General features: G+C 42.0%; 1 protein-coding gene across 1 annotated transcript in view; it reads right to left on the bottom strand.

Annotated features, from left to right (window-relative positions):
* Positions 1 to 15,129, bottom strand: part of mtss1lb (MTSS I-BAR domain containing 2b) — an 87,894-nt gene that overhangs the window by 9,832 nt on the left and 62,933 nt on the right. The window contains exons 8-14 of the mRNA XM_037793178.1: positions 13,812 to 13,969; positions 11,787 to 11,894; positions 11,584 to 11,681; positions 10,170 to 10,455; positions 9,934 to 10,008; positions 5,746 to 5,928; positions 3,740 to 3,905 (exon numbers count right to left, since the gene is read on the bottom strand). Coding sequence (XP_037649106.1) covers positions 3,740 to 3,905; positions 5,746 to 5,928; positions 9,934 to 10,008; positions 10,170 to 10,455; positions 11,584 to 11,681; positions 11,787 to 11,894; positions 13,812 to 13,969 — 1,074 coding nt within the window. The remainder of the gene's footprint in view (positions 1 to 3,739; positions 3,906 to 5,745; positions 5,929 to 9,933; positions 10,009 to 10,169; positions 10,456 to 11,583; positions 11,682 to 11,786; positions 11,895 to 13,811; positions 13,970 to 15,129) is intronic.

Below are 15,129 nucleotides of genomic sequence, written 5' to 3' on the forward strand. Positions count from 1 at the left end.
CTGCTGTCAAGGAAACTGTCAGAGCTGTCATATAGTGCGCCAGCTGCTTGGATGATTAAATGGATGATTCACTTTGTTTGATTGTGGTAACCAAAGACAGGGGTTCTAGTGGAAGTGATAAAGTCAAGATTCTGCAGAGTTTGTAAATATTGATATTTCACTTAAAAAAAAAAAAATCATGAAACCATCCTTTGACAGGTTGGCTTTTCTGAGATTTCACAAAATATAAGAAGATGAATTCGGCCAGGAGAAAAATAATACATGTGGGCTCCTTAGGATGAACAAGATTCAACCACCCATGAGAGCTACAAACAGAGCTAGCCAAAAGTAACATTTTATTAATTAGCTATCTCATAAATGTTAAATTGTTTTTAAAATGTGCTCAGGTTCAACTTGTGCTGTTTCAAGAAAAATTGGTCCGTGCGACAGTGACCCAACCAGCTAATTCCAGCAGCAACAATAACGTTAATCAAGACTTTGAAGATGGATCTCGTAATTTAAACTGTAATACAGTTATTCCCTGTTTTACGCTATATGTTAGCATCGCTTTTTCCATCAGATAGCATATGATGAGTAGCGTTAGCTGTTGGGCATCTTGAAAATGTTTACTTGTCTCCTCGGTGGACTTCACTTCCACTGTCTCACACCACGCTGGCATCTCATGTTCTGCACATCCTCCTGACACCACAGTGCCACTCAGTTCACACACAGTGGGAGGACCGTGCATGACATGATCATGATTACTGCAACACGGCCGGCGAAAAAGATGTGCATGATAAGATGACTGAGTGCGATGAGATTGGCTACTTCATGCTTCAAAACCACTCAGGTGCTTTTCTTCTACACTGGTATAGCCCTTGACACATTTAACATCCTTGTGTCAACGCTGGAAGGATATGCTAGCAATGAATTTATAATGTCTGTGCTTATGAAATAAGCTTTTACAAAACCCACAAAAACCTTGATTCAAGAGAATGATACAGCCACCATCATCATCATCATCAGGACTTGCACAGAGCCATGGTTCTTGGACATTTACAACAGTGCCCTTGTGAGTAATGTTCATGCCCTGTTCTTTCAGTTGGTGGCAAGCTCTGACTTTATTTTCTTTAACATGAAAGGAGGAGTATATGTGCTCACACAGAACAACATATTCTGATGCAACGCTTCGTATGATATCTTAGGAAAAAGTGATTCCTCCTTTTTTGTTTGTTTTGGAAACAAAACTACTTACTTAGGTTTAGGAAAAGATCGACTTGATTGGGATTCGGCAACACATCTACTTAGTTAGGTTTAGGAAAGATGGACCTAGTTAGGATAAGGCAACACATCTACTTAGTTAGGTTTAGGAAAATATTGACTTGGTTAAGATTAGGCAACAAAACTACTTAGTTAGGTTTAGGAAAAGATGGACCTAGTTAGGATAAGGCAACATATCTACTTAGTTAGGTTTAGGAAAATAATGACTTGGTTAGGATTAGGCAACAAAACTACTTAGTTAAGTTTGGGAAAAGGTAGTGGTTTAGCTTAAAATAAGTGGTGTAAACTTAACCCTTAAAGTACGTAAGTTACGTGACAAATAAATCAACATTGACTTTTCGAATGCTGGTCTGTTATTTTTAGACCCAACCCATCCACCCCGACCTCCTTTATACGCGGCGTTCGCCCCTCTTTACATGTCCTGGTTGACAATTACTTGAATTACACACAAATTGATTTTGTGGGATATACACAAATTACAGTGCATTACTTTTCGTAGGTATAGCTACGAACAGTGTTTGAGAACAGCCTGCATAGAAATGTGTCACTTCTTATGGCTGCATGTACAGGAACTTTTTTTTACAGAGCTTGCTGTAAGTCTGATTTTCCTACAATTGTGACACAAATCAGATGCACTTTGCTCTCTTGTTTCCAATTCTAGCTGAGCTGCTTGTGCATCACAAACTTCAACATACGCCTGGTAGAATGTCTTGCATGAGTCAGAGCTGAGATCATAACTGCAAGGTCTGGTTGAAAAATCTTGTCATCACCCGCATCGTTTGTCCTGCTAAGTCTTTCCGATGGTGAGGCATTATAGCAATTTTCTGGTAAGGTGTTCTTGAGGACAAAGAGTGGTTGAATGGGAGCTTTGTCCACACTGTCTCTGAAGTCTTTGTGTGGCAGACGATGGGGTGTGTTTGGGACTTATTGTTGTCGACAGTATTGTTGTTCTGCCTTGTGGTACTGAAGTGAATCTGACTCAGACGTTTAGGATCAAGGTTCTTTAATGTCCCTGCATTCCACCAGCGCTGCTCATCTGTACATGCAAGCCCTGTCTGTCAAACCCGTCTCACTCCCAACTCGTCAAATACAGCAGCTTGGTCAGTGGCTTTACGCTTCAACAACACTCTAGGTTCCCTTCTAGTGTCAGTTTTGGACTCAGGGAAGGCAAGTCAACTTTCTACTCATTGCATGCATAGTGTCTTTTCAAAATAAACTTCTGTGTTCACAGGAAATGTACAATTTCCACTTGTTTCATGTATACAGTCTCTTTTCAGAATCAACTTCCAACATAGGTTTACTTAGTTTTAGGTTTACTTGGTTATGTTTAGGCAACAAAACTACTTGGTTAGGTTTAGGAAAGCATCTTGGTTGGGGTTAATATAAATATTTTTTTTTACGAAAAATAACTAGGCTTGTTACATAACTGCCGTTAGAAAGTCTGAAAGTTAAGTAGCAAAACTACGTTAATATAAGTCAACGTTCACTTGGTTTCACATTGGGCATGAACAGTGTTCTCCTGGGTGGAAAGTCCATGTTTGTTTGACCCGTCCTTCCTCCCCTCCCACTGGCCCTACACAGACTTTCTCAATATTTAATCCACTTCAGTTGCTCTGACCATCTGACTGTGGGATTTACATTGGAGTTAGTTGGTGTGTCAAACACAGATACTAAAGGGTGCCTCGATGTGTCATTATTGGACGTCGAGGGCCACTGACCAAGCGGCGGTACTTGACGCGTTGGGGGTGAGAACGGGTTGGTCTTTCCACTGACCACCGCATTTTACACCTGCAATGATGACATTAATAGTATCTTCATCACTTCTCCTCTTACTATTGACATCATTTTTGGCAATAAAAGCCCAATTAATTAGTGTATTTGTATGCGAGGAGACAGTTGGGTTTATGGATACCTTCAGAATAGCTGCTGCATGACTACATGACTTCACTAACCCGGCAATGCATGAGCAGCCCACTGTCTCCACGACTCCTCTCTCCCTAAGCATCACCCACGCCATATGTTTAGCTTGATTGGCACTCTGGCTGGGCTCTACTGCTGCCTTCAGAAATATAAAGTGTTTCTTGAACAGTACTTTACCTACTTTGTCACTATGCAGGTAGGTATATACTTATGTGCTCTGCTTCCTCTTCCTCTTCTTAGTCATCGACACCTCCAGAAAAAAGTACTTTTACAAAGTAATTAACGATGTTGATGTAGCTAACATCCATTGCTTTGTGTCACCCACTCCGTCAGAAGTGACGGGTGAGGCATTGTTACTGTACAGAACTGTCCTCACGACTTTTTTAAACATCTGTACTCTGTATAAACCTTTGGCCATTTGTACTAAAACTCGGCTTTTACAGCGACAATTACAGCAACTCATATGTAAAGACAACAGTAAGAGGAAAATAGGCCTCCGCTATGAATAATGGGTAAACTCGTAAAGTCAAGTAAGGTGGATAGCAGATTAAAGTTTCACCTTGCGAAGGAATTGTGTCCTCGGAGCAGGAAGGGGTTGTGGTCTCTGTGCTGTAGCCACTGGAGTACTGCAGGGAGTCTCTGTTGCTTTTCTGCTGATCCATACTCAGGCCTCTGGTCAGCACCATGGCCAGGTCACTGGCTGCTGGAGAAACCTCCTCTCCATGCTGAGGACGTACAGACAATGGTGTTTATTCAAACTCAGGGGAATTATATCTTCCTTTTGTTGATCATATGTGGGATGTGTAAGAAATGTTTTGTGTTGTCCTCAACTGAAAACAAAGTAGTGAAAAAGCAAAACTGTACCACCAGCTCTTGGCTGGATTTGCCTCCCTTTCGTTCAGGGTGTTCTTTACTTTCCTTGATACACATCTTGATCTAATATGAACTGAACCCAGTACATAATGTACATTACTGTACATGCAAGCACATATCAGTCCACTCTTTAATTCATTAGATTTTATTATTTTGTTCAGTTACTTTACTGGATATGTTGTTTTCAACCAACCTTTGTATGTCTCCATGTTGTCTCCAGTGGTTAATTAGTATGTAATAATCCCTTCATTAAACCTACCCTTAGTGGGCTAATATGTGCTCGTACACAGTCATGTGGAATAAGACTACTAATAGGTTTTGGTTAATTGTGGGTCACACCCTGAGGGAGGCCAGTGTACTGGCGTATTTTTATAATGTGCAAGCCCGTATTTATTAAAGATTTTTTTTTATTTGCAAGCCCTACTCATGAGGGCATATTATTTAAAAGAAAATATTATATTTAAATATTATTAGTATATGCAGTGGCATAAATATCGACGGTGCAACTGGTGCACCGGGGCCCAGAAGCTGTCAGGGGCCCAAAAATCATCTTCCTACACCGTTTCCCCACTGAATCCATTATATGCACTTCTGTCGTCTTGTAAACAAACCACACAGGCTACCTATCAGCTGTGAGCTCGACATCAGACTGGAGATTTAACCACTTATCTTCCTTTGTTTGTTCTTTTTAAACAGAAAACACACATTTAATATTGTGATATTTACTGGAAGTGACATACAATATAGCCAACAGCAATCGGAAACTTTCAGCTCTCTGGTGATCTCCCTCCAGCCAGCTGCCACCTTATTAAAGTTTTTCTAGTGAAATGAGGAGTTATTGTATAGATAACTCCTCATTTCAGCTTTACCAATCAGCCGCTCCTGGTCCATTGAGGCAATTTCAAGGTGAGCGACAGGAATAAATAGAAACATCTGGGCATCTGACGAAAGTTCAGCTCAAAAATGCATGTCACGTTGCGCTGCATCACTCACGGCCAGGACATTCCAGTAAAAAAAGGACATGTTTCTTAAGCAGTGTTGTTTATGACTTTGCAGAGCATGAGACCTGCAGGATAAACTTCTAATGGGTGAGTACTGGTTTCTTTTTGTTCTTATGGAGTGGGATCAGGGATTTAAATCTATAACACTGTAATTGGTTTGTTTGAAAATGTGCACCTACTGTAATCTGTGTCTGTAGGATTTGGCTGCTGAGTCCAGTGTAAACTGTTAATATGCCACTTTGGCTGCTGTCCGTGGTGCTGATCTAAGGGTAGTTTGCAGGATGAGAGTTGCATGGTGAGCCTCTCCATGGTGGCATGGCAATCGTCTGATTTGCACCGGGGCCAATCACAATTATGTTTTGCTGCTGAGTATACAATATGTTTTAAAGTACTTCTTTTCCCCTTAGAGAGCACCAGTGAGTGAAGGGGACAACGGAAGCATGTTCGTATTCTTTGTATTAACTTAATAGTATTTGGTAGCTCAGACTGGGCAAGTTAATATACAGTAAGTGGAAGATGCACTTCTGTTGCATCCAATTGACCACAATGACTAGCATGGCTTATCATAGGCAATACTTTACATATATTTATCCATTGCTTTACACAAACTCACAAATTTGGAAATATTCTTCCACACACCTAGACAAACCTACAGTATCTCCTTGGTTTCTCCTACTATAATCCTCGTTACCTTGGCAGCGATGGTAGCCGGGGTCATCCTGTGTCTCTGCGCGTCATCAGGGTGTGATGGCCCGGCGTACCCCTGGGAACCCGGCGACATCTCGTTCTCCCTCAGTCTATCCAGAGGTTCCTTTCTCCTCTGAACTGCTGCTGCAGCCACCGGCTGCTCATACTGACCTGCTTTGGACCAATCCTGAAGAGGCGAGTCAAATTAATAAACAGGAACTAGCAGGTAGGATTAGCACGAGAGACTTGTCCGCTATCCAGCAGTTTGAAGCCCTTCATCTGAGTGCAGAAAGAGGGCCTTTACGGTTGAATTGTGCGTGGGTGCTTGGAAGAGTGCGGTGTGTGTGGGCAGGGGCCTTTTAGAGCGTTTGAATGGGTTTATGTTGATGAGTTCGATTGGTCAGCTCTCCCCAACCCTGTTTAGTTTTGGCCAATCTCCAGTCGGTAGATTGCTAAACCAGTGAGTGAGACAGGGGAGGCCAAAAAAAATAATAATACATGCACACACAGCGAGTGGGGACGAACAATTTAAGGAAGCAAAGCAATGTGGTTATGAATGAGTTAATCAGGTGATGGAAATGAAATGAAAATAAACCCCAGAACTGAAACGTGTTAAACAGAAACAGAAGAAAAAGGTGCAACTGAAGAAATGGAAGCGAATGGAGAACAAACCTTCCAGATAGGAACCTTTGATGTGGGAGAGGAGGAGCTGGATCCGGGGGGGGCAGTTATAGGGTGGGGACGCAGGAACAGGAAGAATGACAGAGAGAGGCCTGGTGGAGCCAGGGTGAGAGAGAGCAGGGCGGAAGGTAGCGAAGGACGGGCCAAACTGCGGGATGAGAGACATAGTCGTGTCATCAGAGAAAGACACAGACCCAGAGAGACAGAGGCAGCCAGCTGCGGTGGAGGATCACCGGGCCAAACACATGTACAGTATAAACACACCTACTGTACATTACACACTCACACAGCAAGTCCTCAGTGTGAAACAGAAGAGGAGGAATAGATTAGCAGCGGATTTAGAATAGATGAGGCCTTAAGCGGCTGCTATTCATGCATCAAAATTTCTAGAAGAACTAAGTCAGTGATGCCTAGAAAGCCTACATTTCACACCTACTTATATTATGTCTATGTTAGAAAGACAATGGGATGTGTTAAAGCTGCATGCATTTCAAATCAAAAGAATTTGATCTGACAGTTACTACTTCAGTGCATCATTGTAGCACAGAATATAGACAATTGTAACTTGATGATAACCTTGTTTCTAATGCGCTCGTATAAAGGCCCTGACACACCAAGCTGACTGTCGGCCATCGGCCAATGTCGGGCCATTGGTGAGCGTCTTGTCACCCTAGTGTTTGTGGCTTTTCGGCAAATTGAGCATATTGAATCGGCAGCTTAAGCGAATCAGTCACGTATGTATCATGAAAACGGCTCTTCAGGTTTCTCTTTTTGAATGACGAATACAGACTACCACCACTTGCTGGTCTGGAGAGTTCACGTATGTGCTAGTTGGCTGTTGGTTGTAGTTTTTGCGGTGTGTTCGAGCGCCAAGTTTTTGGCCAAGACACAGGCAACCTGAGGCGACGAAACAGTCAGCCTTCGTCACAGCTAGTTCTCTGATGTTGGTTTGGTGTGTCTTAGCCTTAAGACTATGAGTCTTGGATGGTCCCTACAGAAAAACTGAGGGAAGCGGCTGTGCGTTGCTCTTTATCAGAGGTGGGGAAGTTAACCAAAGGTGCAAAACTAAGTGTCTAGCCCTCATCCTTGAAGTAGTTTCTCTTTGTTATAATACTGTTTGAAAACTCTTCCAATAAAGCATAAATTTCTCTTTGATAAGAGAACAGAAGTTTCTGTGATTGTTTTCCAACAGCCTCATAGTGGTTGTGCAATATTTAATCAAGGTATGTGGTGTGCACGCAATCCATCTCAACAATGCATGTCACTCCATTTGGAGATGTATCACACACTTGCTGCCATCAGATGGTTGTAAAGGGTGTTAATCAACTGAAAGGGAAGGCAGTCATATATGCAAGCTGTTGTGGATGACAGATGCTGCTTAAAATCCGACATGAATATTTACTTTGCCTCGCGAGCATCATTGGAATTGTATTTATGTTGCAGACAGATGTGCATACTGGTCAAAGGATGTATAATGAATGGGAGAGAGACAAGCTCTCAAGCATAAATAAAAGGAATCTGTGATTTTGGAGAGGTTTATGTGAGTGCGCCTGCACCAGCTAAAGTGGTGAAAACAGCACAGAATACAAGCGGTCCATGCGTACTTTGCTGTTGACCTGATCTGAGTTGGTGAGCGGGGGACGATGCAAAAGGCTGCAAATCGTAAAATCCAAAATTGTGAATTCCCAGTGACACTTTGCGCCTCTTCTACCACTGCATCGAGCCACCAAAATACATCAAAACACAAAACATAAGTAGGTAATTGAAATATTCCCTTTGTGCAATTTGCACTATCCTGAAAAAAAAAATATAGCGCTTTGAGTCTAATTCCTGCAATAAGTTGTTTATCTAGAAAGCATGGAAATACATTTATTCAACAAAAACCTGATGTCTGAGGTGCATTTTTACTCATCGTTCTCTCGTAGGTCGATGTTGTTTGATTTGATGTTGCTTGGTTTTGTACCACCAAAAAGCATTCTCTGTTGGAGAGCCCATTTAGCCCACAGAGAGCTACTACTGTCTGTTCTGTTGTCGGTTTGTCTGACTACCCAGATGTCAAAGTCTCCCACTGTTTTCAAAAATCCATTAAACTCTTAAAATACAACTCCTGCTACCTTGTTGAATACAACTCATCATTTTAAACAGCATGTGTGTTATAGTTCGGTTCTATAATGACTTTATACCACCACAATCATCATTTAACAATAGTCCCATTTTACCAGAAATTAAGTTTTGGTTTTGTTCATCACTGTCACAAGAAAACAGTATTGGAAAAAAAATATGAAAATGTTTTAGTAAAAAAAAAATACAAATAAAAGAAAGTTGTTGAATATGGTTTTATCTGCAGGCTGTTTTAATGGATTTCTGAAACCACTAAGAGACCAATTTGGGTTGATGAGCAAACTTACTGCAGAGCAGATGGCAGTATTCTCTGACAGTGGCAAATACATCAGAGGGGTTAGACTTTCTATGGACATTGATGGGATGGAGGGATAAAAATCCAAACTGGCATCAACCTTTAGGTCACAAAGTGGGGCTGCAACAGAGCCAACTGTCTCATCACAAATGTGCAAAACTTAACCCTTGTGTCTCACATTAAAAAAGTTGCTCTGATATCCTTAGAGGACAAAAATGTCAATGTCAAAAAACTGCCATAACTCCGATCATAACTACCAAATATTCATTTATTTTCAGAATTTTTACCATTTAAATGAAAACAATCTGTATACTAAATGCTAGGGGGATTTGTATTTTTTTTCACAATCTGGGATATGTCAATGATTAGCAACAACAATGATTTTGATGCATCAAACACTGCAGTGCTCCATAATACAGCAGCAATGTCCCTAGTGGACATGAGGAGAATAGCATGTATTTGCCCCACTGGGCAAATACAAGAACGTGGCTCAATCTGGAGGAAAATAGTAAAAACTACATTTTTAAAAGGCTCTCCACTGAAAGCCTGATGGGTCTCAATGGGGACATTTTGGTCTTTAAGGGTCTGAGTGTCTGTATTTTGGCTACACAGTTTGTTATAGACGTATTATAGGAGCTGTGGTTGAACTTCCAAAATTAAAAAAAAAAACTCGAACTGTTGCCAAAATGTATGCCATATGCATATCACAGCCAACATGATCAACAAATTAAAAACTAAAAAAAACTAAAATGTTCCTAGTGAGGCCCCAAGGGTTAAGAATGAAACAGGAGTTTTGGAATGCACCCCATTTAGAGTTGGGCTCACCAATGTTTAATTTTCTTTCTATACTCTTTGCTTTACAGCATCAGTATCACAGAACTGCTAGGCTGATGAATATAGGCATGCTGTGTACAGTTTACTGATGCCATTATTGTAGGATTTCTGGAAGTCTTTAATTTCACAGTTATCTCCTTATGTTGCTGATGGAGTTAATTAATTTCCCTTATGTATTTTGAAATGAAGAACAAGCAATACCCAGACAGTTTTAATACTGTTGACGACTCCATATTGTACAGTATGAATAAGAGTACTTACAGTGGTGGGGGAGCTGCATTCACTGACTGACTGGCATGTTTCTGAGGCCTCTGACGATGCTGAGCTGGATGACTTCTACAGCAGGGAGACAGAAAAACACAAAACTTTGTCTACTGATTTGCCGAAATATCCATATTTATTTTTCCAAAAACATGCTAAAAATGCCAGTTAAGTGAGATCATACCACACTAACTATGGTTTTGTGCACATAAATATGTGTGTGTATGTTGGTGTACCTGGCTTGTGATGTCAGAGGGCATGGGCGAGGGGGGCTTGGAGTAGATGTTGGCATCCTGGGACACGAAGCCCGAATCGTGGGAGGAGACGCTGCTGAGGCGGTGGGCAGCGATGCCCCCCGGTGGCGGAGGCTGATGCGGCAGGCTGCTGCGGTAGCGATAGGAGGAGGAGGAGGAGGATGAGGTGGGTGAGTGGGGCAGGGAGCCTCCACCGCCTCCACCGATACCACCACTTCCGCCTCCCCCCGACGAACGGGAGGCGCTACTGTGGGCGCTGTTGACGCTGCTGCAGGTGGGTGAGGGGGTGGGAGGGAAAGGTGCAGAGGAGCAGGGGTGGAGGGGTGATGAGGAGTGTGAGGGGAGGATGAAGGTGACGTTTGCCAGTGTGGAGTAAGGACAGTATTTTGGGGGAGAGAGCATGATTAGAGGGATGTGTCAAAGTGATGGTTCCATTTAGGAAGAGGAAGTTCAAACCAAATTTTGGTTATTGGTGAAGATGATGGATTGATGATTGGAGGTTGCGATGGAGGATTGGATTAAGTGATGGGGTGAAGTTCAGGAGCAGTTCACACAGCAAGTTGTTGGGTTATCAGGTTAGTGACAACCACGCGATGCGATGACGCATTTAAGTCACACAGTTCAAAGCAGAGACCCCAGGAAAAGAAAGGATACCCGGTAGCCAAAGAAACCAAGAGAAAGAGGGCAAATCACACAAGGGCACACAAACAAGACACAGAAAATAGAAGACAAACAAGTACAGAGAATGATGGTTATGGTTAGGGGAAAAGGCAGGAGGGGGAGGAGGGGGGTGGAGGGGTAGACAGAGAGTGTGTAAGCTTATGAGGATCCAGGGCACACACATACACACACTAAACACTGCAGGCAAAAGGCTGTGATCTTGCATGCCTTGAGGGCGACTGCTGCTACATGCATACACTGACAGAGGCTGGTTCACACACACATACGCAAGTGATGTTTTTCAGACAAAGAACTACATAAATACATTTTTAGTTTAAAGTATTCTTCTTGTAGAATTAATTTTGTTATTCAAAGATTCTGTAAGCATGTGCACAGAAATTGCGCATATGCTGATGATATTTACTATTTATGCCAAAATTAAATATCTTGAGCCATCCTTTGTTCAGCTGCTTAAGCATAAAGAAAATCCATCTACATAATGTTTCTCTGTCTGAAGGCCGTGGTTCAGATCCCACTAAATTGAAGATGACTGGACAAGCAGCAATGATGGACTGACACACAGACAGGAGGACCGACAGTCACAGTGAAACATGAACATCAGCTCCTCTTTCTTAAAATCACTGCAAAGCACACTGCAGAGCGAGCAGAAGGTATTGGTCGTGTCTGAGTGCACATGTGTGTACGTGTGTGTGTGTGTGTGTGTGTGTGTGTGTACCTGCACATGCTGCTCTTGCGGGAGCCAGAGCTGCTTGGGGATGAGGGAGGGGTCTGATAGGACCAGCTGTAGTCGGACCCCTTCAGATCCTTAATCACCTGAGTGAGATAGAGACAACAAGAGTGAGTTTATATCTTATTAGATTCTTTCTTTCTGTGTTTTTTTTTGTGTTCTGCATGTTGTGGTATGTGTGTGTGTTTCACCTGTTCACTAGCTGGGGGCAGTTTGTGAGGATCGGTTGTCAGCACAGTGAGGTCATCGATGATGGCCTGGAGGTGGGTGATCTCTCCCAGCATGGCGATCTCTCCGTTCTAAAAAAAACAAGAGAGAAACAAGGACTAATTTCCTGCTGACCTCCTCCAATCAAAGTCAAAAACACATCAGATTTGTGCGTTGGCATGTCAGGCAATCGAATGAGCCCATTGGGTATCGATGAATAAGACTCTGAGGGCAAGGGGCTATATTTCTGGGGTTCCAGTATAGCCAGCGGATATCCCGGGCCAAGACTTAATTTTCCGTACACTGCTTGTTGTTGACAGTCCGATTAGCAACTTCAGATGCGAGACTGGAGTTGGAGTTGTGAGACGATGTGTACGACCGGGTTGTTTCACATGTAGCCAGTTACAAGCTAATTTTAAACCAATGAAATGGTAAATCATTGTCAGACGATAGCCGATGGGTTCCCGGATGCATTTTGGTCAATGTGTTCTGCCTCTTTTGCTGTTTACCTGAATTCAGCCAAAGCCTGCTCAAACGTGATTGGTCAATACTACTCGGACCACTAACGGAAACCAGATCGCTTCAGATACCAAAATCTTGTCCCGTTGCCAACAGATTCTCTGTTTATAGATTACAACAAGTGTGATTACATGTCAGGTTACAACTCCTGTTGCAAATGTTAGACTATATGGAGAGCTGTATTATAATCAGGAGTGTATTATTTTACCAGATTCCTTACCAAATGTCTTTTAGTATAATTTAATAATATTTAGACTGTCACTTGTAGATATATTTATACATCAACAATGTGTTTCTCCTGGTTCACTGTGACAGCTACGACGGAACAGGATGACATGCTGTCACCAAACAAGATGTCTAGGCACAGTAGGGGGGATGTGTCAATCAAGAGAGGGAATCTTAACATCTCAAAATTAAATTAGAATTATTTTGCAACATCAGAAAAACGGATACTGGTGTTGTTGTGTACATTTGAATAGAAAACAATAGGACTTGAGTTTATTTGTCTTTTACACATGAGTTATGCATAATAACTGGACCATATTCATTGTATTGAATATATCATGATATACGCTGATATAAAATAAACATTGTCATAGATATTGTGATATTAATTTCAGCCATATTGCTCAGCCCTATATACAATCTTCTGTCATTCCTCATGGTTAATTAATTATAATAAATAACATAACATTAGTGTTGGGGTTCTACTTTCTACTTTTGTTTTGTTTGATAAACTCCAAGGCAAACATGGTGCGAGGTCATTTCAGCGGTGAAAAGTAACTAAGTACATTTACTCAGGACTGTACAAAGTACAATTTTGAGGTACTTTACTTGAGTATTTCAATTGTATGCTTCTTTGTACTTAAACTCCATTACAAATTAGAGGGAAATATTGTACTTTTCACTCTTTTACATTCATTTCACAGCTAACTGCTAATATATTTTTCCTAACTACTCTAATTTTCAATTTTCAATTTAAAACATATACAATAGCATTGTAATAGATTTGACTACCCAAAAGTATAGTTAAATTGTCAAGACAAATTTAAAATGCTGCTTTTGTTTTAGGACTTTTGTTTTAATGTAGAATATTTACATTGCTATATTGCTACTTTTACTTAAGTAAAACATCTCAGTACTTCTTCCACCACTGGATTTACAGTACATTGTACTGTAATGTGTCAGCTCTAATAGTAGTATTAGTCAGTTACATTGCAGTATGTTGCCTCCTAGTGGAAATCAAGTGCAGTGATAGTGTCCTTTTTTGTATTTAGGGATCACACAAACAACATCCTTTGAGTCACGTTGAGCAAGGCACTGAACCCGGATCTTTATCAGTGTAGCTGCTCAGCAACAGAAGAAGACTATGCTCATACTGTGCCGCAGGTCAGAAAGTGCTTGCCCTCCCCCCCATGTACCCGTCTACCCATCGTTCCCTCCTCCCTTCCCGCCACTCAGCCACCACCCCTCCTCATCCGTCTCCTCACCACGACGGGCTGAAGGAAGCCGATGAAGGTGCAGAAGCGACCCCTCTCCTCCACGAGGGCCCGGCGCACCGCCTGCTTCTCCGTCTCCTCCATCAGCAGACACATGTCAGTCACATCCTGCATGGCGCTGTCCAGCTGAGGCTGCAGGTCCACTCGCCCTGGGGTGGGGAGGGTGGAGTGGTGGAGGTGAGAGAAAACAAATATGAGATAGAGGAGAGAGAGGGGTCAGGGAAGGTCAGGGAGAAGATGATGGTGGACAAGTATGAAGGAAAGAAGAGTGGTTTTCACCAGAGGAGGTGGAAAGAAAGATGGAGGTGCAGATAGTGTGAAAGTGTAAGGGAGAAAATGTGTGTGTGGGTACAGCAGTAGAAAACAAAACATTAACAAGATGTGGGCTTGATGGGATATCTCTCCACCACTAACATACATGATGAAACTCAGACTGAGTAAGACCAAGTAAGCAGCAACACCTTGTTTGATGTTTTGGCTCAGTTATTGTTTTTATTTTTATGTGGAAACCGTACTGCAAGTGCATCATGGTGTGTCATATTATATTATATGTTATCATCTTAGACAGACAGCAGCCAGCCTAATGACACAATGTTCTGTATAATATGTATGAAGGGACATAAAAAAACATCTGTCACGGCCACGGCCTTGTGTTTCCCAGTGTTCCTCACTCCTCTTGTCTTCCTTGTCCCTGGCTTGTCTCTTGTCAATTTTACTGGACCTGGTGGACATATGGTACTGCAGTCATGTTTGCGTCCACCTAACAAAATGTAAATCCAATATTCACTCTCTTTTTGCTTTGTTTTTGGTCTCCACCAACTCCTGAGGGAAATAGCTGACTCTTTAGCTGTGAATGCTCCACTATGTTCACCAGGTAGCTGCTAACATTGTCTGTCTGTTTGTTTGGCGGTGCAGGTAGTGTACAGTGGGTTTTTAGAGCGGCACACGCCTCATGAGAGCTGCGAGAGTGAACCAAAACAGTAAAGTTGCAAGTCGTTAAACCAAAACATAAAAGACACGAAAAAAGCTCCGTAGGGCGGGGGGGAACTACAGAGTCAGGTGATAATTATCAGTGGGCTCTCTATGAGCAACCCATTTCACATTACACAGTCATCTGAGCTATATTTTTATATTCGTCATAGCAGCTTTAAATAATAAAGTGGTCAGACTGCTTCATTAAAAAACTGAGTATAGAGCCAAAACACAAATAATGAGTTACCTTAAAACTTGGCTTTACGTGCTGTAATTGTACAGCAATCACTTGATGACTAAAGGTAAGACATAGGTGCTTACTGTCTACTGTTAACAG

This window comes from Sebastes umbrosus, chromosome 2, assembly GCF_015220745.1.
Source record: "Sebastes umbrosus isolate fSebUmb1 chromosome 2, fSebUmb1.pri, whole genome shotgun sequence".
In the NCBI taxonomy this organism is placed as follows: domain Eukaryota; kingdom Metazoa; phylum Chordata; class Actinopteri; order Perciformes; family Sebastidae; genus Sebastes; species Sebastes umbrosus.